The sequence below is a fragment of the Perna viridis genome, chromosome 14 (genome assembly GCF_037379345.1).
Source record: "Perna viridis isolate PV_CMFRI_1.1 ecotype Kerala chromosome 14, ASM3737934v1, whole genome shotgun sequence".
NCBI lineage: Eukaryota > Metazoa > Mollusca > Bivalvia > Mytilida > Mytilidae > Perna > Perna viridis.
In genome coordinates, this window is record NC_142458.1 from 2,494,543 (window position 1) to 2,520,951 (window position 26,409).

Below are 26,409 nucleotides of genomic sequence, written 5' to 3' on the forward strand. Positions count from 1 at the left end.
TATTCATTTAATGAATATGTTCTAACAGTTAATTATATTTCAGTTATGCTGTGATAGCTAAGGAGTGTGCAGGATGTCCGAGGATCAGATGTGAGCGTCCTGGCTGTGATACCGATTTTTGTTACCACTGTAAACAGCACTGGCACCCAAACAAGACATGTGATACGGCCCGTGCCGAAAGGCTGTCAAGTAATATGCGATCTCCATCAGTTAGTTATGACGCAGATTCTCAAAGTAAGTTTTGGGGCTAGCTGCAGCCTGCACTGTGGTATGAGGATTTCCTTGTCGTTCATTGAAGACCAATGGGTAGCCTTGGGCTGACATTTTCATCCAATTGGGGTTTTTGTCTCTTTGCCATACATGTACATGTACATGTACATGTATACACATGTGCACTATACCCATTCTCATTATATTAGTTAATTATATGTCCCCCACTTAGTACATGTAGTAAAGTACGAAAGAGAAATACTGTGACTGATCACTGACATGGTGGTGTACCACTTAAAGTGGCAATAAATACTTTTTGGTCTATGAAGATATTTTGATATTTAAAGTAGTAGAGGTTACTTCACATAATGCAAAAAGAAAGTGCTAAAAAATCTCTTAAAAAAAAGATATTTGAGAACCACACTAGGGTTGGGAAGGCAAGGAGGGATGGGCCATTTGCCCTTTCTAACAGAAAATGGCACCTAAATTAAGTAAATTTATATGGTTTGTTAACAAATGCCTTGAAATGGCCCCTTGAAATTTAGAATATATCTTACCAAAAACCTGAAAATGGCCCCTTCTCAAAATTCTTCTCCGAACCTCTTAGTGATCAAATTTAATGAGATGTACTTGCTATTCAATGGAATTCAATTTTCCTAGTAGAAATTATTTCCACTTGCTAAAGTTTGCTAGTGGAAACCTGTATGTCATATAGGTAAAGTCAAGATATCACCCAAAAAACTTAAATTTAGCAAGTGTAAATTTTCGGTACTTGCTTAATTTAGCTAGTGGAAAAAATTCTCAAATTCGATCTCAGCCTCTGCCACTCGGAAAGTGGTACACCACTATGATGTTATTCAGTCACGTCATGTCTCTTTCGGTATGTTGGTGTTCAGTCATGTCATGTCTCATTTGGTATGTTGGTGTTCAGTCACTTCACGTCTCTTTCTATATGTTGGTGTTCAGTCACGTCATGTCTGTTTCTGTATATTGGTGTTCAGTCACGTTATGTCTCTTTCTGTATTGTGGTGTCCAGTCACATCATGTCTGTTTCTGTATGTTGGTGTTCAGTCACTTCACAACTCTTTCTGTATGTTGGTGTTCAGTAATGTCATGTCTAGTCTGAAATTCGATCCCAGCCTCTGCCACTTGGAAAGTGGTGCACCACTATGTTGGTATTCAGTCACGTCATGTCTCTTTCGGTATGTTGGTGTTCAGTCATGTCATGTCTTTTTCAGTGTGTTGGTGTTAAATCACTTCACGTCTCTTTCTGTATGTTTGTGTTCAGTCATGTCATGTCTGTTTCTGTATGTTGGTATTCAGTCATGTCATGTCTGTTTCTGTATGTTGGTGTTCAGTCACATCATTTCTGTTTCTGTATGTTGGTGTTCAGTCACTTCACGTCTCTTTCTGTATGTTAGTGTTCAGACATGTCTCTTTCTGTATATTGGTGTTCAGTCGCGTCATGTTTCTTTCTGTATGTTGGTGTTCAGTCACATCATGTCTGTTTCTGTATGTTGGTGTTCAGTCGCGTCATGTTTCTTTCTGTATGTTGGTGTTCAGTCACATCATGTCTGTTTCTGTATGTTGGTGTTCAGTCACTTCACTTCTCTTTCTGTATATTGGTGTTCAGTAACGTCATGTTTCTTTCTGTATGTTGGTGTTCAGTCACATCATGTCTGTTTCTGTATGTTGGTGTTCAGTCACTTCACTTCTCTTTCTGTATATTGGTGTTCAGTCACTTCACGTCTCTTTCTGTATGTTAGTGTTCAGACATGTCTCTTTCTGTATATTGGTGTTCAGTCGCGTCATGTTTCTTTCTGTATGTTGGTGTTCAGTCACATCATGTCTGTTTCTGTATGTTGGTGTTCAGTCGCGTCATGTTTCTTTCTGTATGTTGGTGTTCAGTCACATCATGTCTGTTTCTGTATGTTGGTGTTCAGTCACTTCACTTCTCTTTCTGTATATTGGTGTTCAGTAACGTCATGTTTCTTTCTGTATGTTGGTGTTCAGTCACATCATGTCTGTTTCTGTATGTTGGTGTTCAGTCACTTCACTTCTCTTTCTGTATATTGGTGTTCAGTCACGTCATGTTTCTTTCTGTATGTTGGTGTTCAGTCACATCATGTCTGTTTCTGTATGTTGGTGTTCAGTCACTTCACTTCTCTTTCTGTATATTGGTGTTCAGTCACGTCATGTTTCTTTCTGTATGTTGGTGTTCAGTCACATCATGTCTCTTATTGTATGTTAGTGCTCAGTCATGTCATGTCTGTTTCTGTTGATTTGCTTTTTATCAACCTACTCAATTTTTTTGTGCTATTTTTAGCACATTGGCTTTACTTTTTGGCATTTTTCATTGTTTGTAATCTCATCTAAAGTTGATAATCAGCAAACCAACATTTTTTAAGGATGGCCTTTGCCCTGTCTGTTTATCAGCCCCTGTTAAGTTTAACTCCTTGGAGCCTTATAAACTAAATTTCATAAAACTTTGTACAAGGTGGTAGGTAAGAAATTCAATGTAGTTGTGCATGGTACTAGGAATTGATTCACTGTATTTTGTAATGCACAATCCACTATTATTAGGATGACATGTGTTATTTCTATTGATTCACTGTATTTTGTAATGCACAATCCACTATTATTAGGATGACATGTGTTATTTTTATTTGTGATAATACATTTGTTATTAAGGCCAACATAGATTAAATTGTGTGTTTCAGTGATGTTCCTGTGATTGATTATAGTTGAAAATCAATCAATTTTTCAATTTCTGCCGATGATCAATTTTTTTTTCGGAATCGATTATCACAAATCTGGATCAGAACACTTTGTCAGTTTTAATTTTAAATGACACTGAAGAACCTAAAAATACATATTTTTTTTTCATTTTGGCTCTTACAAATGTACAAAACTTTCAAATTTAATATTTCAGAAGATGACATTAAGCCTTGTCCAAGATGTGGTGCCTTTATTATGAAGATGAATGATGGCTCTTGTAATCACATGGCCTGTCCAGTCTGTGGTGCCGAATTCTGTTGGCTGTGTATGAAAGAGATTTCAGATTTACATTATTTGAGGTAATGTTTGGAAAAAAACTGGAAAAACAAATTGTCAGGTTTGATGAAATAAATACTACCTTGGAAGTTTGACTGGCTGCTTGTCCTCTTGGGTGCAGGAGGTTAATGTAAGTTTGAACCAGACTGAGCCATATCAGAAACTTCAAAAACATTTTTAAAACGTTTTGAAACATAGTATGGCAATGGGTTGGTGATACTGTCTGATTGGTATTGTACTTGTATTTGCTTTATTGGAGATGGTTACTACTAAACAAATGTTGGTATTGTACATTTAGTATCAGTTTATTTCCAAGTTGTCGGCTGCACTTGCAGCATGATACTTGGTTAGAAATAAATTGTGTAATGTCAGTGTTGCCATTGTTGGTCTTTGTGTCATTATTTAACTTTTCAGTTTGTTTTGAAGAAGTGTCATTGTTCTGTTACCATGGATTTTATGACTTATGTTGTCTGGGCCTATCAGAAGGTGTGTTTACACTTATTGAAGACTTTTGGTGATCTCTTATAACTTTTTACTATGTATGTATGTAGGTTATATGATGGTAACTTTTTACTACATGTATGTATAAAGGTTATATGATGGTGCATTTGTTGCATTTCACCGTATTTTTTCCTTTCTCAATTTTATCGTCCAAGAATATGCTGTATATAGCAGATACAGTTACCTCCCTTTGGCCTCCACTAACATGACTAATTTAAACCCTGAGTAAAATTTATCTTGAAATTCTTTTTGCAGCCCATCAGGTTGTACATTTTGGGGTAAGAAGCCATGGAGCAGAAAGAAGAAGATTCTGTGGCAACTTGGGACTCTTGTCGGTGCTCCAGTGGGAATTACATTGATAGCAGGAATAGCTGTTCCAGCCATGATAATTGGTATACCTGTCTGGGTTGGACGTAAGGTAAACAAGAAATTTCAGTATTCATTTCCACAGTAAAAATATACCACTTTCATTAGTTGTTCTGTAGTACCATGCTCGCCTCGAGTGTGTGAGTTTGTGAGTTTGATCCTTTAGTCTAATCGTACCGTAGACTTGGTAGTCAGATTTAAGTCTTATGGAAAATACAGAACATAACATTGTAAAGAGAGAGTGATTTCAAACTTTGAATTTTCTTTTTATTTCTGGCAAGTCTTCTGATGGTTTCTTGAACAACTGTTTAAGGAGGTAGACCTATGGTAAGGGACACAACTCTTGAAATCAGTGATATGTTTGTATCATATTCAATTCACCAAGCATATCAAGTTTTCATTTAAAACAGAAGGAAATCAATCCAAGTTACTTTGATGCTTACACGAGATTGATGTAAAATGCTGAATACAAACATTCCAATGATTTTTAGGAGTTGTGTCCCTTACCCTAGGTCTACCTCCCTAGTAAACAAAACAATGGAGAAAAATCTTTGTTAACATTAACTGTTGTTTTTAATTTATAACATTTAAACATTGCTATGAACTGTTACTGTCATTCCAACGGTAAAAGACATATTATTTGTGGAATACAGATTTGTACAGTTTCTGTGGTTCCTTTAAATCACAAACTATGCAAGTTCCCAATGAAATAAAAAAGGTCTAAGAAAAAAAATGTTCGACTAAAAGCTGCTTCTTTAAAACTCGACATACTTAATGAAATTTTGACAAACTGCAAAATTACCTGTAATATCTACAAATAAAAGTGTTTTACATTGTTCTTCAATATATGCAGTGTTCTAGGATTCCTATTTCCCGTTACCTTGGGAATGTGAAATTTGGGTCTTGGAAAGTTAGGTACTTAGTTACACTTTCCTGTGGCAAGTTGAAAACTTCATATGCTGTAAGGATTTGTTTTGTTAGGAAAGCAGTCATTGACTGTGGGAAAGTTGATTTTATATGGATTTTTCCCGAGGAAACCTCAATTTCTGAAAAATCCTAGAACACTGATATGCAAGATCTCTTTTTTTTCTTGCAGATTCATTCCAAGTATAAGATAGGATCTAAGCACAGGAGGAATTTAGCCATCACAGGAGGTGTGGCCACTTCTGTACTTGTGGCCCCAGTTGTTGCTGGGCTTGCTGTTGGTGAGTGAAATTATGTTATAGGGCTTGTAAGCCTTGTATTACAACCTTGTGATTCTCTGGATTGCTTGGAACTGATGAAAATTAAGTGAACTACTTCCAGTTCAAGTTTTCTCTTCGTTACAAAAATTCCGCATTTTGGTTGTGTATTACCTGGAAGGGCTAGAGTTATCTCTCTTTGGTGAAATTTCACAGCAACTTCACTTCTTTTAAAAGAACATGAGCTGGTCACTACAATGTATTTACTATTTTTAAAAATTCTTGGCAACTCAAATCTCCATTTCGCTGCCTAGATTATGCCCTGAACAAGAAACCCCTCCAAAGAGAGATAACTCAAATCTATCAGCGACACTTGAAATAGTGGTGGGGGCTATGGTCAAAATTTAACACATTTTCACATAGTATGTAAACAAGCCATGGAAGTGGCCAAAAAATGTCACATGTCCCTTCGTTTTAGAAGTTGCAAAAGATAACTTAGTATATGAAGTATATGAACCTTAAAGAGTGATACATACAGAAGGTTTATTCAGTATTTATTACATTATAAATATGGGTTTGCATTGGAAGCAATGGGAGTTTTTTTACTTAATTTATTCCTAGTAAAGATCAAAATATTATGATTAGAAACCTCTTTGTAAATAGGGTGATAAAGATCTGGTTGATTTCTCAAAAAGTCATAAGTATGAAATTGATCATAAACTATGACATCACAATGCTATTTTAGGTTGTGATGTCATTACTTACGTTCAACTTTACGCTTACGACTTTTTGTGAAATCAATGCAAGGTTCTTAACTATTTCTACACTTTAATAAGTTTTGTTATAGAAAATTCTGATAAATAAGCATCATATTGATGTACAGTACGGTGTGCAGCATAGCCTGGAAAATACCTGGTATACAATGTACCTCCAGTACCTAGCATGCCAGGTATGAATTTATCTGTGAGCTATCCTGTACATGTACCTAGAAGTAACAAACTACATGTACATGTAAATGTTTGTCTTCTGTTTTCTATCAACTGTAGAAATCTCAGATGAAAAATGTAGTCAGAAAGAAACTTACAAGCTTTATATTGAAAGTAGTGTATTATCAAAGAGTAACCAAGGGAACCAAGGTTATAGTGGTAATCAAAGAGTAACCAAGGGAACCAAGGTTATAGCGGTAATCAAAGAGTAACCAAGGGAACCAAGGTTATAGCGGTAATCAAAGAGTAACCAAGGGAACCAAGGTTATTGCTGTAATCAAAGAGTAATCAAGGGAACCAAGGTTATAGCGGTAATCAAAAGAATGTAATCCAGGGACAAAGACCAGACATGGAAAACAAACATACACAACAAAGAACACGAAATAACTAAAATCATACATACAAAGTAACAAAAGCAAATGAGCAACTTGGACTCCACTGAAAACTGGGAGCATGGACCAGGTACACCGGTAAGGTAAGCGTCCTCTGCTTTTCTAGAAACACCCGCCAAGTTGCTCATAAAAAGCTAAGTCTGGGGTAGACAAACAAGGAAAGGAAAACTAGGACCTGTTGAATAAATCAGTTTTCATGGTTTTCAGATGGATACACCATAACGATCCAGGAGTTCATGATGATGACCATAAAACTAATGTAGTTATGACTTCAATCTTGTAGCAACATAACCCTGTTCCAGAAGCCTATTTGTCAGAGTTCTAGTACAATACAAAAAGTCTGCGTAGTTTCGGCAAACTCTTATCCCTGTGTAATAAATTTTGATAAAATTACATGTGAAATAAATTCTGTAGGTTCTCTCATGGGCTTTCTTCCCAACTCTTTTCTCTTGTGACATTTACTTTATTTGACAGCACTGATCATTTACATGTAGAATGTTTCTGGTCTCAAAATTTTTAATTTATTTTAAGGACGTAGACCAATGGTAAGGGAAACAACTCTTACAAATCATTGGAATGCTTATATTCAGAATTTTACATCAATCTAATGTAAGCATCAAAGTAACTTAGATTTATTTCATTCTGTTTCAAATACATGCTTGATAGGCTTTGGTGAAATTGAATTTGATGCAAACATATCACATATTTCAAGAGAAATGTCCTTTAACCAAGGTCTACCTCCTTAAAATATCAAAGAATTATTAAGAAAATCTATATATTGAATAGGATGGTCAATTGGTTTATTGTGAAACAAAGGAATTTCTGTTCCTTAAGTTTATAATTTCTTTTTTTTTTTCAACAGGCATTGGAGTTCCTATTTTATTGGCCTATGTGTATGGTGTTGTACCAATCTCTCTGTGTCGTAGTGGAGGATGTGGTGTAACAGCCACAAATAAAGGGGGTGTTAGATTTGAGTTTGATGAAGAAAACGAGACGGTTGGACCAGCCGGTCCAGGTATTTCAGGGTTTTAATCTCAAATTGGCTTAGCCCACAGCTTAATTTTTAGTATGATAGCCAATATGTGTAGTTATTTACAATTAACTGTCGAAATTTTGATAGCCTATACCAAATTGTAGGGGCGGTTGGCAAGTGGGCCCATGCTAATTTCAAACCCTTTTACTTCAATGGTCAGCTTGAGGGAGGCCAAAAAGCCTTCAACAAAGCAATAATGAAAAAGGTCAAGGTTCAGGACATAATGATTATCAAAGCAGTTAAACCTGTCTTAACCAAATCCTTTATAAACTCATGTCTGAATCAGACAGTCTTTGAAATCCCTTTGTATCATTATGGAGGTAAAATACTTGTCTTTTTTTTTTTTTTAACATGGAAACACCTGTCTAAACCAAACAAATTCTACAGTTTGAAGTGGATTTGGTTTAGACATGTTGCACTGAAATTCATGCAAAATTTCATGAATCTGCATTTGGTCATAATGTTGAGGTGATGAAGGTCGCTTGATCAATAAAATGGTCAGGTTAGTTGGGAGTTTATGGTGTCTTTTTCATAGAGGGTAATAACGAAATTACTGAACTGATCTGCAAAAAATAAAAGTTAAAAGGAGGAAAGTCCCTTATTATTTGGCTTTCTTGGGACGTCGTAATCTATTACCTATTTACTTTCACTTTACAAACTGACTTTGTGATGTCACAGCTCAAAGGACCATGGTAGCGCCCATAGGCACAAGAAATTCAAATTCCATAATTATAAATATTAATGCAATGAGAAGTCAGATATTCGTGTGTAATATCACTTGCAGGAAAATGCTTTCATAACCTTTGCATGGAGGAGGATAGTGCAATTGTTCCTTAAACTATTGTAAAATAAGGCCTAAAAAAATTGTGTGTTTTCGGTAACCTGAATGACCCTATTTTTTCCCTGTCGAGCGTGAAGGAGATGTTACCGGAAGCATAGAATTTATTTATTTGCTTAATGACACAAACAACTTTATAATTTTTATTTAAAATTTAGACACACAAAGTGTTGGAACTGGTCACAATGTAGCCAACCCCAGCATTGCTCCCAGCATTGGTGACGCTTCTCTAGGAATGACAAATAGTCTTAGTGCTAGCGGTAGTCACATTGACAGAGTTGGAATCATCCGAGATGAGATCAGTGATCGAGACTCTGCAAGTAACAGAGCTGTAGGTGGCTTCAGTTTAAATGGGAGTTTGTGTGGAGGAACATATTATTCAACTAAGTAAGATATTATTATAGGTTAGGCCACTTCATATTTGACTATTGACATTTAGTACTATGCAGTAAGCACGTCAGCTAGTCTTGTAAATTGCATGAACTAGTTATTCATACGGAGCATCTGTAGTGATATATTTAGCCTTATATTACTTAAATATTTTACCAACTCAGTAATGAATTGGTACAGAACTGTTATCACACATCTCAAAGTTTCCTAATTTCCAAAAATGAAGTGTATTTTCACAAAAATAAAGGTAGGGGCAGTTATGCAAATACCAAAATGACTGATGAGTATATTTATCCCCTGCCATCATTTAAGTACCAGTGTCCTTTTATACATTGGTTCCATTCAATCACACTTTTGTACGCAACTCCTCAGAAACCCCTTGACAGATTTTGTAGGGTTATCTGTCATGTGTAGTTGATCATATTGTGTTGCCAATTTTTACAGCAGTTATTTGACTCATGCACTTTATTTTTTTTTTGTGGTGGTGGGGGACATATGGCTATGAGATGCTTGAAAACAATAGGAGAAAATGACCACCTACATGTAGGTGTAATCATCCCCAAGGGGGTCGAAAATGACCCCCTTTTTTACTGTCAAAAGGGGGGCACTGGTCACCTTTTGCATGTAGGTTGGTATTGATTTTTGGGGTTGTAGTCCAACCATTTTAGAATTAGGGGCCATAAAGGGCCTAAACCAGGCATTTCATAGAATTTAACCATAAACTCCAGTAAAATCATAGGAATGTCAATGATTTTGTTTCACCGTATTCGATACCGTTGTGGTCAGACTTGGATTGATTTTGGGAGTAAAGACTTTTTAGTAAATTTGGGGTCAAAAAGAGGGCCAGAAATCTTTTTCTGAAGTCAAGATAATAAGTTATTTATTTTTGGTCTGAATTTAGCATTTTTTTCTATGGGATTCCATCCGAAAATTCCAGCCTGCATCTTCAATCAGATTTTAGATATCTCTTAAGTACTATTTTAGTGTTCCAAGGGGTCAAAGGGGCCACACCTGAAAAATCAGCTTTTTTATTTAGATAACTCGAATATTTTTTGAGTTACAAGGGATCAAAAGGCTTTATCTGACATAACTGACATTTCAAATTTGAATCTGATTTTAATAATTTTTAAGTGAATTTCAAATTTTGCGCTATATAATGCCCAAACCAGTTGTTTTGTCATTAATTAATTGTAAGTCCCTATGGTTAAGTGTGTCAAACATTTTCATTGTGTCCACACTTGCCCCAACCTTTCTGGTTTTGACCACTGCAGTCAAATGGTCCTGCAATTGGCAAAGCTCTTCATTTAAATTTGGGATAATGGTACATAACCATGATAACTTTGCGTTCGTGGTTCATTAATGTTATGGTGCAGTTGTTGTCATCATTGTCTTCTGATACTTCGTTTCTGTGCTGTAACTTAAGTTGTGATTTGCCAATTGTTCTGAAATAGTTAAATGATTTTACAAACCACAATAGGAAGATTCCTATTTAATTTTGATTTGGTGATCCCTATCGTTTTAGAAAAAAGGAGCCAATAAAGGGTGAAAATATGTGTTAAAACCCATGTAGAATTGTTTTTTGTCTGATTTGAATTATTCTTATTTTTGTTTTAATATTGTTCCTCTTTTACACCTGGTAAACAAATGAATTGGCAGGTTTTATGAGTTTTGAACTGTTTATAGGGGTCAAAGTTTGGCAATGCTCAAATAATTCCAACTTTTTTATATGTGTCCAGTTTTGAAATTTTTTTAAATGAATTCCTCTTAGAAATCCCTGCTTCCAGCAGGGTAGGAAACTCATAGAAAATATCTTCCAGACCACACCAGGCTGGCTACATGAAAAAGTTACTTGCCCTGATTAAAATTTACCAGCCCTGAAAATTTATACAATAAAATGCCAATCAATTTTCTTTTCAGATTCTTATGTATTTTGATGTTTAAAATGTTAGCATGACAAAAATTATAATTTGATAAACTAAAAGATGTTCTGTAAGATGTATGACTTATGATTTGTAAATTAAATACCTGTTTGACCCAGCTACTATGCTCTGCGTCTTTCCTGAACTACAATTTACACAGAGTCCATATTGTCGCTGATCCTGCGTGTAGTTGCGATGCTCCCATTGAAAGTGTCTACCTTTTTTTTTTTTTTTCGAATGCAAAAAATATACAGAAAACTGTATATGCTATTGGAGAGTTTACGCTTAATTCCTTTAAGAATGGATGTTTCACTGCTTATCAGGGGCAGTACTGATCTAACGTATGTAGAAAATATATTTATTTTTAATAGTGTCTTCATATTTATTAAAAGGTCAAAAAGATTTCTGATCTAATATTATGGATGTAAAATCAGTGTCAGACAAGAACAGTGCATCCACCCATCCACTTTATGTTTCTCTTCAGTTATGTACATATATTTCTAAAACTTTGGTGTCTTTTTTATTATTTTTTTTTTATTGTACTGTTGTGTTTTTATTTTTCATTGTACTGTTGTTTTTTTTCTTTTTCTCTCTCTCTCCCATTGTACTGTTATTTTTCTTTTCTTTTTTGTTCTTCATAGTGTTGTAAAATTTAATTCAAAATTGTCCTTTTGATATTCATAATGATTTTATGCATTGTATATTATTGATGGGAGAAGACTTCATAAGTTGGTAAAACTTGTGTCCTGTCCCTTTTGTAGAGTTAACAAATAAAATTGTTGTAAACCTAACTAAACTATGATTCGTCACTTGATGAAAACACACTGTAACAAGTCCATATGTAATTCAGACACTACTGGTGACTTTAAAGAGCATTTCATTTTTAGCAGGTAGATTTCTGGTCTACAATCAATTCATCATGCAATCTGAAAATTTTGGCTTTGAATTAAATTTTGATTTCATTTATTGTTAATTTACTTTTAAACAAATTGAAAAACTCAGTTACTGTAAATATCCTCAGACTCGTCTCCAGACAGCTGAATGGCATAGTTGGCAATATAACATCCCAAATTAACCTAAAATCCTTTTTAAACTTGAAACAATTAATCATTTTGGTTTAGATTGATCATACAATTTATTCTTTCCCTTGGAATCAAATTCGCTTTTTTGGGGAGGGAAGTCCAAAATATTGTTGTAAAGACACAACTTTTCTAATTTAATTAACAACAACAAATTAATTTTTTCCCTTTCTGTCTATTTTTTTCTTTTATAAGCATGATTGCTATTGGTTGATTCAATAAAACTCAGCCAATGGGATTTGATTTGACTCAAAAAAGGGTTTATCACGCTCCCTGCAGATATCGAGTCAAAACATGTGATAATGTAACGTTACTTGATCGGTTTGATTCTTAAGTTCAATTATGAATGAGGTAATACCGAGAACTTGTTACAAAAATAGAAAAGGGTAATCCCAATCACCTGTAAAAATAGCCTGACCACCGGGCCATTGAAATTAAATATTTGGCAGCCCGATCGTAAAACGCAGTCTCAGGCAGGCTATAATTTCCAACTCTGCTTCCAGTTCCAATGTATAAGGGGTACGGGGCCGGACCAGAAAAATGAACTTTCTTTTTTTTTTTTTTATTTGGTCTGATTTCAAAATTTGTTTCAATTAAACATTTGTCATTTAAATCCATGCTGCAATTTTCAATAAGATTTCAGATATCTCTTACAGTTTTTGTTTATTAGGGGGTCAAAGGGGCCACACCCCAAATTTTTGGTCTGATTTAAAAAAAATTTTGATTAAATTTAAAATTGTGCGCAATATAGTGTCTGAACCATTTGTTGTGTCTGAATATCTGAATATCTATTATCTGAATATAATGGCATTAAAACCTATGATTTTTCAACACTGTATACTTCTATTCCCCGTACTCAGTTAAAATCCTGACTTAAAAACATTATACATCGTTGTTTTTCCAAAAAAGATGGTACACCTAGATACAAATATATATGTAGAGATTCCTCATACTTTGTAAGAAATAATTCCAAATCATCTTCTAAATATACAGAGGAAGATGTTTACAAAATGCTGGAATTTTTAATCAACACATTTGTACTGTTTGGTGGACGTGTTTTTCAACAAACGGTCGGCATTCCAGTGGGAACAAATTGTGCTCCTTTCTGACCTATTCCTTCACTCTTTTGAGGCTGACTTTATATCTGACCGGATCAGAAAGAAAGAATATCATTTGGCTAGATCCTTCAATCTCAGTTTCCGCTATGTAGATGACGTATTATCTTTAAACAATCCTAATTATGGGGATTTGATACATCGCATCTACCCAAAAGAACTTGAGATAAAGGATACTACAGACACTGTGAAGTCGGCCTCATATCTTGATCTACACTTAGAAATCGATGGTAAAGGAAAACTATTGACCAAACTTTATGACAAACATGATGACTTTTCATTCAAAATTGTCAACATTCCTTTCATCTGTGGCAACATCCCTTCAGCACCTGCGTATGGAGTGTTCATATCACAACTCATACATTATGCCAGAGCTTGCCGAAACTACACAGATTTTTTGTATCGCGCTAGAACTCTAACAAATAGGCTTCTGGAACAGGGTTATGTTGCTACAAGATTGAAGTCATAACTACAGAAGTTTTATGATCGTCATCATCAGCTCGTGGATCGTTATGGTGTATCCATCTGCACCATGAAAACTGATTTATTCAACAGGTCCTAGTTTTCCTTTCCTCCTTTGTCTAACCTGGACTTGACTTTTTATGAGCAAATAGTGGGTGTTTCTAGAAAAGCAGAGGACGCTTATTCTACCGGTGCACCAGGCTCCCAGTTATCAGTGGAGTCCAAGTTGCTCATTTGCTTTTGTTTCTTTGTATGTATGATTTTAGTTACTTTATGTTCTTTGTTGTGTATGTCTGTTTTCCATGTCTGGTCGCTGTACCTGGATTACATTCTTTTGATTAACGCTATAACCTTGGTTCCCTTGATTACTTTTCCATAATGAATTGTAAGTCTCAATGCTTAAGTCCTCAAGTTACCGGTAATATTATGTACACATTTTCCCCAACTGTTCAGAGTTTGATCATTGGGGTTGTATCGTGCTGCACTCAGTGAAGCTTTGTATTATGATTTTAAAGGTGCAAAAGACCCACATTTTATGAAATTGAAATACAAGTATATGTATTGAAAATTTTTAAATGAGCAGAAGAGATCTATGGAAGAATGCACATGCAAGTTAGCAGGGTTCAGAATGAAGAGAACTAAAATACATCATCCTGAAGTGATATGTCATACACAGAATGTAAAATAACAATAATAAAATTCTCTGATAGGTGTCATGAATGTCTTAAAGTCTGACATAAATAGCATTATAACAAGTTTAAATTACAGTGTACATATAATATTTAACTTGTGAGAATGACACATCACAGTCAATGGCATGTCTTTTAATTTTGCCCCAAGCACAGTTCAGAATTTTGATGGTAAAAAAAAAATACATTCATTTGTTGTTCAAAATATTTATATTTCAGATTAATTTTTATAATCATTACTTACAAGTACATTTATGAATTTACACAAAAAAAAGAAAGGAATATTTATAGATCTCTGCTGACTACGGTTTACATTTACAACTATCCCTTATAAAATTTACAGTGAAAAGAAAATTTCTGGTAATGCTGTGCTTGCTTAAAGGCAATACTTTAATGTTATTGCACAAGGTTTTCCATATTGGCTTAGTTATTGCTCATATTGTATGAGTGAAAGGCATATTGGAAGACTAAATCCCATATTGGACGGCTAAATCTTTCGTTGGCACATTTTTGTATTTTGTGTTGTATTGGCAGTTTTGATGATATTTAGGTTAATATTCAAACATTAATTAATAATTCTGCATATTACAATAGTACAGAATGTATTTCTCTTTGAAATAATACCACATATTCAAACTGGGCTTAAATTTATTCTACTTGCATTATACATCATTTGTTTATCAATAGATTGGAAGTGCAAGCAGATGTTGCATCTAATGGTGCAACAATGGTGAAACGTTCAAGCTTCAGCAGTGAGTCTGCTAACCTCAGTATAGGAGATAAGTCAGCTACAGTATCATTTGGTGATGATGCTAGCACAAAGGCACTAGCAGGATCCATTTTAGGCTATAAGTAAGCATTGCATGGTATCATTTGGTGATGACCCTAGCACAAAACACAAGCAAGGTCCATTTTAAGAAACAAGTAAGCATTGCTGTGATATCATTTGATGTTGACGCTAACTCAAAGGCACCAGCAGCGTCCATTTTAGGCTATAAGTAAGTATTGCTATGGTATCATTTGGTGATGATGCTAGCACAAAACACAAGCAAGGTCCATTTTAAGAAACAAGTAAGCATTGCTGTGATATCATTTGATGTTGACGCTAACTCAAAGGCACTAGCAGCGTCCATTTTAGGCTATAAGTAAGTATTGCTATGGTATCATTTGGTGATGATGCTAGCACAAAACACAAGCAAGGTCCATTTTAAGAAACAAGTAAGCATTGCTGTGATATCATTTGATGTTGACGCTAACTCAAAGGCACTAGCAGCGTCCATTTTAGGCTATAAGTAAGTATTGCTATGGTATCATTTTGTGATGATGCTAGTATAAGGGCATTAAGCCAGTCTTCACAGTTAACTTTTTCAGACAGAGCCAATCGGACTTCTCAAGTTACCTAAATCATCTGAATCAATGTCTTGTATACCCTGTATATATCCTGTTATAATGAAATTACAAAACAACAAATGCTCATTCGATTCAACCTATTTAGTTATGTCTAAGAACCCGAAAATAAACAGAACACTACAACACCCCAAAATTTTTGAAAATCTGTCTGGCTTCCTAGGAAAATAGTTTTAGGGGCCAAGGGCCACTGGGCCCCTGGCTGAATTTGGAAGACTGCTAAGTACTGTCCATTTTAGGCTATAAGTAATTATTGCTATGGTATCATTTGGTGATTATGCTATTACAAAGGCACTAAGCAGCATCCATTTTAAGCCATAAGTAAGTATTGCTATCGTATTATTGATCATTTTCCTCTTATAGAAGTCAGTTTAACACTTCACAGCTTGAGTAATCTCCCCTTCCTTTTGAGTAAGACCTTTTAAGTTTGGAAATCAGATGTAGTTTTTTTATACAGACTTTCCTTTGACTACTGCTTAGATTTTGTTATTACACTTCATGGACCAAATTCCCTTTAGTTTTATCTCCATTTAATAAAGATCAATACTCAAAAAGTGTCAATGCTACTTCTGTTAGAAGTTTGATAGACATACATTGTACATGTACATGTACATGTACATACATAGTTTTAAACAATATCTTCTAATTTAAATACATGTGTTTTTGTTTAGGGTCCACATTGTCCATTTTATAAGTTGAAAATAATATATTAGTTCTGTTCAAGTTCGGACATGTTGGATATGTGATTACTTGCCACAAAAATGAAAGTCAACTTCAATTTTTACAATGGCTATTGACCTTTCTGAGCGGCAGCTATTATTTTTTTTTAATGAAATCTCTAATCTCAATGCATAACAATCCTATTTCTTGTCTGTTTGACAGCAACTTGTTATCCACATTGATATCCATAATGGTTGAATAACATTTAGTAATGTATACCCGTACCCATGCTCCAGGGTTCATACTGTTTTACTGTACCTTTGTGTGTCTTTCTGTTGGTAACATATTTTTCTCAGCAGTTACAAGTAACAGCTACAGTACCATGTATACCTGGTCTTTGCGACAAAAATTGCATTTGGTCATTGATCACCGAACAGTTTTTGATCAGTCTGTTTAAATGGTGATCGCACCACAGGGCGGTCAATATATTTTACAGAATATGTTGTTTTATTTGTCAATTTTACACATATGAACATAATGCGGTAGGTGAAACAAAAATTAATACTTTTATTTTACATTGTTTTATTTTTATCAGATCATTCATTATTTTACATAATAAAATTGTGATCAGATCAGTCACCCTTTATCGTTCCATCAGTGAACAATCAGTCAGTGGTCAACAATCCGTCAAATTGTTGCGTGGATCGGGACCAGGGACTGTACTTGATACTTGCTGTACTACTTGAGCTTGGGGTACTGTACTGCACTTACCAAAATCAGGTCTTTTACAAACCTTCTTCCTGTTAAACGACTTTGTACATATTTTCAAGCTTTTATAATTTAGGAGAACAATTTTGATACACTTTTCTCAGGAACTTCATGCCATATTTTCTTTGTAGAGATAACAATTCCATGACAGCTCCTTATGATGTCCAAGTGGATCTATTGTCTCAAACTTCACGGGGTCGGAACAACAGTGTTGAGAGTACAACACCAAAGGATAAACAACGTAATGTCTCTGGTTCTCCAACCTCAGGCTGTAGTGCATATGTCTCGGGATCAGAAGAAGGTCGATTGGTAAAGTGTCGCAAACTGTGCAAACGTCATGGAAGTAGTGAGAAATCATACGAACAGTCAAGTGTTCATTTTGCTGATCAAGTTAGTTTACAGAATTACACATCGAGTGATATTGTAAATAACAGCATTATAGAGGATTCTGATGCCTATTTGGGTTATGTGCCCCTGAATTCAGAATCTGCCGAAGGAAAATGTTTTACTTCAAGATGTTCTGAGCTTAAGTCAGGTATTCCTCCCTGTCAGTCTAGATTCCAAGATTCTAATGCATCGTCTCTACCAGAGGTTGAGGTTGACAGACCTTCATTAAAAGAAAGGGATAATTCTAGAAAGGCTGTATCAACCTCGGCCTTGCCTCTATCACACTATAACAATGGTCATAACAATAAAAACCTTTGTAAAAGTAAAAGCCAGGAAGATTGTGCCTTGTCAGAGAAAACAAAGAGGGTGCGTCACAGAAGTTGTGAGTTAGCCATGGAAAATGGCCGAATCTCACCTGACAGTCATTTATAATGTGATATTTTACCTGTATGCAGAAAAGAAAACTAGGCCACATAAAATACCTTTGTTTCTCATACCTGACCAATTGGCCTTAAATCTCACAACCAATTTTTTCTCGAGAATTTGCATTTTCAACAATCTAAAATACACAGGCAAATATTTTTCATGTGAAATTCATGTTAATCCAGCTTCACTTGAAATTCATCTGAACTTCACATGAAATTAACATGATTTTCACATGAAATTAACTAACACGAATTTCATGTGAACAATTCATGTGAATTTCACGTTAAGGCTCGATTTACCAGAATATAATATGAACTATTACTCGAAGTTTATTTGTCTCTGTATGGAGATTGGGCACAGTTATTTAAGTCACATTTTGCCAAAAATAATTAATAGTACAAATTGTCAGTTTAACATACTTTTAAGTGGTATTGATCAACCTGTGTATTAATGCATCCTGATCTTTTAAGTTATGATCTGGAAATCAATGTCAATTTCAATCCGATTCTTCAATTAGCTAAAATGGAGACAAAAAAGTAATGAGCTTTAGAAATTTCTCTTCCCAATCTGAAACAGTTTAATATGCAGTTTGAAAACATTTGAGATTTATGAGAATTTGATGGAAGAAAGGCTACTTGCTACTTACAATGTAAGAATGTGGTTATGTGTCATTTAAAAAAAAAAATTCTTTGAAGTTATAATAGAAAAAAACACAAATATGACCAATATTTAAAAAAAAGATATGAATTGGATTATCAGCCAATGATCATGATAATTGATATGCATGGGATTGTATCCAAGTGGAATCATTACACCCCTACATACATGTAATGTGTCACAAAATGTGTGTATGAAGTTCTCTTTAAAGAGAAACAAAACTGTTTTGCCTTCCAACATTCATCTTTGTAGTCATACAGTTTGGTATGAAAACAAAAATATTATTATCTGGCCTTAGTTATCTTATTTAGATTTTGTTTTTTGATCTGTTATGGCAGTCGTTGTTACATGTATCTTTAGGTATTTTTTTATGTACTAATCTAAAACTTTGCACATGTAAATGTACTGCTCAAATGCTTACGTTTATTTATACATTGTATATTGATAAAGGGGTATTTTTGGTTATATTAAATTTAGCACTGGAAATTAACTCAGTCAAAGTTAAGTCTACTTTAGTAAAATTTGTGCTTTTTTTTACAGCAAAACTGTAGAATACAAGGAAACCTCAATGCACATTGTGTAAATTTATCAAAAATGGAGCTCAGGCAAACACTTGATTTCATTAATCTTTTTTTTTTTGCAAGAGACTTTGCCCACATGCACTGGCATATTTTTAACCTGTCCCAAGTCAGCAATTTCTGGCCTCTTAATGTATTGTTTCGTTTTCACTTTACTTTTATGTTAATTTATATAAGGGCAACTAATTCACTGTACCTGTGTATAATGTAGCTGCAGTCTGCCTCCTGGTATGAAGGTTTCCTCGTCCTTCATTGAAGGTCCAAGGCTGTGTATAATGTTATTTTGGAGGTAGCTACAGTCTGCCTCCTGGTATGAAGGTTTCCTCACCGTTCATTGAAGATCCAAGGCTGTGTATAATGTTATTTTGGAGGTAGCTACAGTCTGCCTCCTGGTATGAAGGTTTCCTCGTTGTTCATTGAAGATCCATTGGTGACATCAAGCATTTTTTTTTACTCAGAAATATACCAATTAGTCTTTTTTAACGGGTCAGCTGAACTTTCAATTCACTAAATTTAGAACAGCAAGAAAAGTTGGTACATGTATTAACGATTATACCCTTTGTGTCTTGACAGACTGAAATAAAAATTATTTTTACAATATTACATTATTTTCATTTAATATAACTTACAGATTTAAGTACTTCTCTGTCTAAGAATCCAGCAAAATGTGTACAAGGTGTGGCACACACGAAAAAAAAAAAAAAAGGTTCAGATACTTTTTTTGTATTACCATCAAAGTGTTTGTAAAGTTTGCTTATATTGATAGCTCACATTCAGTTGAAAAATTCTATGAAAAATGGAGGGAAATTTTTCCCACACTTTTCTCTATATATGCAGTGAAAATATCTTTTAACCATTTTCTATTTAAAAACAACTGTCATATAATTTTCTGTATATGAAAAATAACCTGTATCATTTGGTACACACTTAAGTAGCAGTCTTTATAAAGATCAGACAGGAGGTGATTCGTGCATGTCAAACATCCATAAAACTCAGTTTTATTTCAAATCAATAACTTTGTCAGAAGTGAAAGTAGATCACAGAAGAATTTATTTCACATCAGAAAAACATGTTAAATGAAGGAAATTGTTGTTTAATTTTGAATATTTATGTTATGTTTATGACTCGTTTAAAATTAAAAGTTACAATTTACAATATTTCGTCAAATAATGTCCGTCTCGCAGAACTACATTTTGTTGCGGGTTTTCAATGAACGGCAAATGCTTGGGATCCCATGACAGGTTCCTAATTTTGAATTAGGTACTCTTAACAACACAAAACCTACTTTCTATATTCTTATGTAATACACTAATATTGTATATTTATAGGGACTGGTACTTAATAACTTGCATAGCCAGATATTTTCAAGTGTGCCCAGTATGAACAATGAGTTGATTTAGAACAAACAGAAAAAAACAGATGACAGTCATTCTTAATGTAGTTAATTTCAAAATTTAAGGAGTAAATAATCTAAAACTGGATGAAGATGTCATAGTCAAATAACCAAATTTTGCTGTGTGGTAATAGACAATATTTCTTATCCAATCATATAGTGTGTTACTTCTGAAATTAAATTATTATAGAATATAAAATTTAAAAGGGTGACCAGATTCAGGTTTACCCAGCTTTGGTTCCAGATTTTGTATTCCATTATTAACTTAATGTCATGTTAGCTGCAGAAACCATCTACAGAAGTCATTCTTTTTGTCAATCTGATATATTTTTGTTTGGTTCTGAACTGATTACAGCTACATGTAACCAGCAACAATTCAGGGATTTTACAAATAAATTAAAAAACGCTGTCAAGAACAATATAATTTTAACCAATGTATTTGAAACCAAGGTTGCTTTTGTTACTGTAAAACAAGAAATGTGATGTCTTTTTTGTGGTTTCTGTAACCTGATTACATTTATGCAGTTTCGAATTCGTGATCCTTGTATTAAAATGAAAAATTGTTTGCATCTGTTTTATATCTTGTTGCAGGTGTTACAAAAAAAACCCTGAAATTTTCATTGTTTACAGTTTATTGGTTCTATTCACTTTCTTCTTGATGGCATTTTTTTAGTATTGCCAACGAAATAATTCCTATCTTAGACTGAAAGCGGATTGCTTAAGACTTACCCAATTGTGCAGCCATAATTCATTGGTGATAATCTAAAAATAAATTGAACTAGCCATGATTACTACTTTATTACTAAGGTTTGGCCTTAAAAATATAGAAATTGTTTGGTTTGGCCTTAAAAATATAGAAATTGTTCGGTTTGGCCTTACACATAGAAATCGTTTGGTTTGGCCTTACACATTATAGAAATCGTTTGGTTTGGCCTAACATAATTATAGAAATTGATTATATTTTGTTATTGTTAAATGTGGATAAATGTTGGTTGGTATTACAGAGGTATTTACGTTATATATATAATTTTCTGTTTTTGCTTCTAAAGCATATATGTATAAATGTTTGTATTAAACCGAGAATAATTCATTTGAAGTATTTGTTGTTATAGCCTGTAATGTTACATGTTGGTTAAAAATTGGCTACTGAAAACCAGGAAATTCTAACCCTGTTTTCAATACACAACATTTTGGCATTTCATGAGGTGTTGAATCCATGATTGTTCCTCAAATCGAATTACAATTTTCTATGATTTAGCATTTTGTGCGCACGTTTTAGTATTTCACGCGCTCGACTTAAACATTTTTGAAGTAGTATATTGTGCGCACGATATAGTCCTCCATGCGCACAATTTATTATTTCGTGCGCACATTTAAATATTTTGTGGGCATTATCTAATATTTCGTGCGCACGTTATAGTAATTCACGCGCACGACTTAACATTTTTAAAATGGTATATTGTGCGCACGATATAGTCTTTCGTGCGCACAATTTATTATTTTGTGAACACATTTTAATATTTCCTGCGAAAGACTTAATTTTTATTGAATGGCACTTCAAGGACTCCATAGATTTCGCGATATAGCATTTCGTGCCCATGACTTAGTATTTCGCCCGCACGATTTTATATTTCGTGCGCAGGCCTTAACATTTTTAATATGGTATATTGTGCGCACGATATAATATTTCGTGCGCAAGACTTACTATTTTGTGCGTACAATTTTGTACTGCGTGCGCACAATTTATTATTGCGTGCTATTTCGTCCGCACGACTTAGTTATTATTTTATTGATTGATTGATTGATTTTTTTTTTGCATGGCACTTACAGGGCTACGTAGTATTGTATTGCCAATTTTTAGCTGATTTGTAAAGGAACTTTGAACAAATATTCTGTGTCATCCGCAATCAATCCAGAAACTCATGCATCTTTCTCTTTTATATAAAAGATTAGCATTACATTGGAATAAATAAATGCCCGATGGGAAGGGGGGTTAATCTGTGCCGCCCATTGAAAAACTACATTTTCAATTTTGTATTTTGTTCATTTAGGGGTAAATGTGCATGGACACCATACTAATATTTTGACACATTTAAACATAAAATGTGCAGTTCATTATGAACACGACAACTGCATGATTTGGACATCATAATGCACAAAACATGAAATTTAATTGAAGTAGAAAAGAATTTTGCTTAAGGGATGCTCCAAACACTTTTGCCTTCGATCGCTATAATTTGAAATCCGTCAGAGATATCTGAAATCAGACTAAAAAACTCAGACAGGAATTTTCATGAGGAATCTCATGAAAAAAAATAAATAGGACATATTTTAAATGGTTGATTTTTTGGCCAATTTGGGACATTACTCGAAAACTATGAGAGATCGCGTATCTTTATTCTGATTAGAAAGAGAATTTAAGTTATTGTCTCCGCTTTAATTATTATCGTGGTAGGGACGAGAACATAATCTATCAAATATATCTAACAATATATAAATTATCACCTATTGTCTACTTTTGTTCCCTGATATTATTTTCAAAGGGGTGGGATAATAATATATAAATGATCACCTATTTTCTACTTTTATTCCCTGATATTATTTTCAAAGGGGTGGGATAATAATATATAAATGATCACCTATTGTCTACTTTTATTCCCTGATATTATTTTCAAAGGGGTGGGATAATAATATATAAATGGTCACCTATTGTCTACTTTTATTCCCTGATATTATTTTCAAAGGTATGGGATAATAATATATAAATGGTCACCTATTGTCTACTTTTATTCCCTGATATTATTTTCAAAGGGGTGGGATAATAATATATAAATGATCACCTATTGTCTACTTTTATTCCCTGATATTATTTTCAAAGGGGTGGGATAATAATATATAAATGATCACCTATTGTCTACTTTTATTCCCTGATATTATTTTCAAAGGGGTGGGATAATAATATATAAATGATCACCTATTGTCTACTTTTATTCCCTGATATTATTTTCAAAGGGGTGGGATAATAATATATAAATGATCACCTATTTTCTACTTTTAGTCCCTGATATTATTTTCAAAGGGGTGGGATAATAATATCTCCAACAAAGAATCGTTTCATTAATACATGTAACTTCTTACCTTTAACTGCGCTTGTCATTTTGTCTTTTCTGTGAATTTTTTTCACGACCCCATTCAAGGCATCAACTCTAGCTCTTGCAAATATTGCAACAGAGACTTTAAAAACAAGATGAATCAACGTTTTCCTGCAAAAAATAGATAAAAACATTACAAATAGGTATATATATATAAAAGGGGAAATGTCTTGCATGTGTAAATGTAGGTGGTAATAAAAAAGTTGACGGATGGTTACCTTGTATGTGAATAAAATACTTAATTTTTCTCGGAAACGCTGAGCTGTATCGATATGTTAATATGTTTATAAAATGAAGATGCTACAAAATGTACTTGTATGGTGACATTAAACATGTCCACTGTTCTGTTTTGGTTTTATAAAAAGTGACATGAGCTCGTTAGTGTTCTGAGCTATCTTAACAACTTAACGAAATTCAAAGCGAAATTCAACAGAAAGAAACTCGACTTGTCCATCTTGAATCCTCTTTCTTCAGATCTAATGACTTTTTTTAAAGAAGGCTCCAACATGACTGACAATTTCAGATACTGGACTAAGAATATATATTGATAACATTTCCATTTTATCTACATTTTTAAAGAATGGAGTATGATTATTGATAACGTCCAGAAAATATTCCTTACTTTGGAATTATTTGAGCAATCAAAAATGAAGTGAGATTCATCATCCAGCATTTTATATATTTTGCAAGTCATAGTCAAATAGAGCATCTATAACCTATACGAACTTCTTAATTCTTGTAGAAATATATTATTTGATTAACCGTGCTTTTCGACATGATGTTTTGAAAATAAGGTCTGATGTCCGTTTCAGATATGCCGTCTTATATAATTTATAGTACGTAAAGGTTGTTATCCCATTACATTGTATAATAGAAGCCTTCCCCTACACGAGATCTATTCATATATATATTGTCTACAGCGTTGGACTTTAGTGCAGGCGGTGTTGCCATAGCTGTCAAAGAAGAGATTGGGGTTCGAATCCCGCAGAGTCAGCGCATCGCAAACTTCGCATCTGTACTACAGTTTGGGGTGTAGTCTGCACTAAGTCGAGTGGCCTAGGGCTAAACTTTGATCATAGCATAGCTGGCCGAGTGGTCAAGGGTGCAGGACTTTGTACAGGCGGAGTTCCCATCGATGTCACAGCGGTACGAGTTCAAGTCCCGCGGAGAGTCGACCACAAATTTGCTTCGCAAATTTGAGAGTTCTAACATCATTGGGAATTTTTTAGACCCTTTTATGCATACATTATCTTCCCTGTATCAATTTGATCAGATGGAGCAGTTTTAAAATCGTCGGGATTTTTTCAGACCCTGTCTTCCCTATATCAATTTAATTCAATGAAGCAGTGTAGCGAATAGAGTCGTCACATTCTGAGATATTTATTAGTTGGTCGAGTGGTCTAGGGCGCTGGACCGTGCAGGCGGGTCCCGCGGAGGCATATGTCTTGAATTTGATATCAACCTTTTATTGTCCAGGTGTTTTAAATTAACAAATGTTTTCTGGTTAAACTGGGTAAGTTAAATTCAAGTGTATTCGGATTGCAATCTTGTCAACTCAGTGTGGTGAACGAAGACCAACAATTAGTATTATGTTTATAGACTACCTTTTCTTTTGTCTTTCCTTTGGAGAAAATAGGGATCTCTCTTCCCTTTCCGCTTGACGTAATCTTTTCTGTAATACAAAAACAAATTGTTTATATATCGGCGGGATACATAGCTGACTGTTCTCGTCTAATAACAAAACGTGGATGTTTATATTGCACTTGGATACTAATAAAAAAAAATATTGCCGTTACTTTACTACTTCCCTAACCATTTGGATGATCCCAGAGTGATATTGGTAATACTAATATCAAATGTCAAATTACACATAACTGTAAAAATCGGACGATTCCCGCCGTATGTTTTTCGGAACTATACTGTACAACACGGAAAAGAAAACCTTAACACTACAGCCGGAATTATGGTAAGGTATTTTCATATCTTATTGAATCATTTGTTTTAAGTCTATATTTCATTGACGAGTCTTTTGAATCAATCTGAGCACACTTTTTGTATACCGTCTTTATAGAACCAGGCGTTTTATGGTACATAGTTGGCCGCATGCCCGTCGGCCCGTCTGTCTGTTGTTCACATTACATCAATTATAAAAAAAGAAATAAAGTAAAGAAGCTGCTATCGTTTATTATTTCAAATCTTAAAAGTAATTGATGTCCATTTAGTAAGCTTAATTTTACGTTTTTTTTTCAATTATCGGACTTCATATGCAAATTAGAATGGAAGGGCACCATTTTCGAACCATAACTCAAATATACTTCCAATGGCTTTTTTTACACTGATTTACACAGTCAACCAGTGCTCTCAATCACTATGAGTCAATTCAAGTATAAAGACAAACTTTCATAGGACAAAGTGTGTCATGCGCAAATACAAATAACTTCTTTTTAAATTATTTTTTGCAGTGTTAACAAATTTTTCTTATTTTTATTTTACATTGTATTTATGAGAGATGTTTTATTTTCTTTATTATTAACGGTAATACCAATGCTTACATGCTTACATTAGCAATAACCTATATAATGCCGTGCTATAATTACATTTTTTTGCACGTACACTTCACCGACAGGAGAAGGGGCTGCATTGTTCGCGTAACCTTTCAAATGTTAATATGGCTCTTGGTCTTTGTGATTTTTTTATGTCATTAAGTTTCATAGTTTACAAAAGAATATAAAATATATGCCGGAAATGGGCTCATGGAAAGATAGC

The 26,409-nt window shown here is 34.1% G+C and overlaps 1 protein-coding gene across 2 annotated transcripts in view; it reads left to right on the plus strand.

Annotated features, from left to right (window-relative positions):
* The window catches only part of LOC148597731 (E3 ubiquitin-protein ligase RNF19A-like), a 26,562-nt gene extending 6,864 nt beyond the window's left edge, over positions 1-19,698 (plus strand). For both annotated transcript variants that reach the window (XM_088561794.1, XM_088561795.1), the window contains exons 3-10: positions 44-234; positions 3,143-3,287; positions 4,021-4,183; positions 5,228-5,336; positions 7,553-7,705; positions 8,720-8,948; positions 14,903-15,067; positions 17,182-19,698. In XM_088561794.1, coding sequence (XP_088417920.1) covers positions 44-234; positions 3,143-3,287; positions 4,021-4,183; positions 5,228-5,336; positions 7,553-7,705; positions 8,720-8,948; positions 14,903-15,067; positions 17,182-17,869 — 1,843 coding nt within the window. In that variant the 3' untranslated portion in view covers positions 17,870-19,698. The remainder of the gene's footprint in view (positions 1-43; positions 235-3,142; positions 3,288-4,020; positions 4,184-5,227; positions 5,337-7,552; positions 7,706-8,719; positions 8,949-14,902; positions 15,068-17,181) is intronic.
* The last annotated feature ends 6,711 nt before the right edge of the window (positions 19,699-26,409 follow it).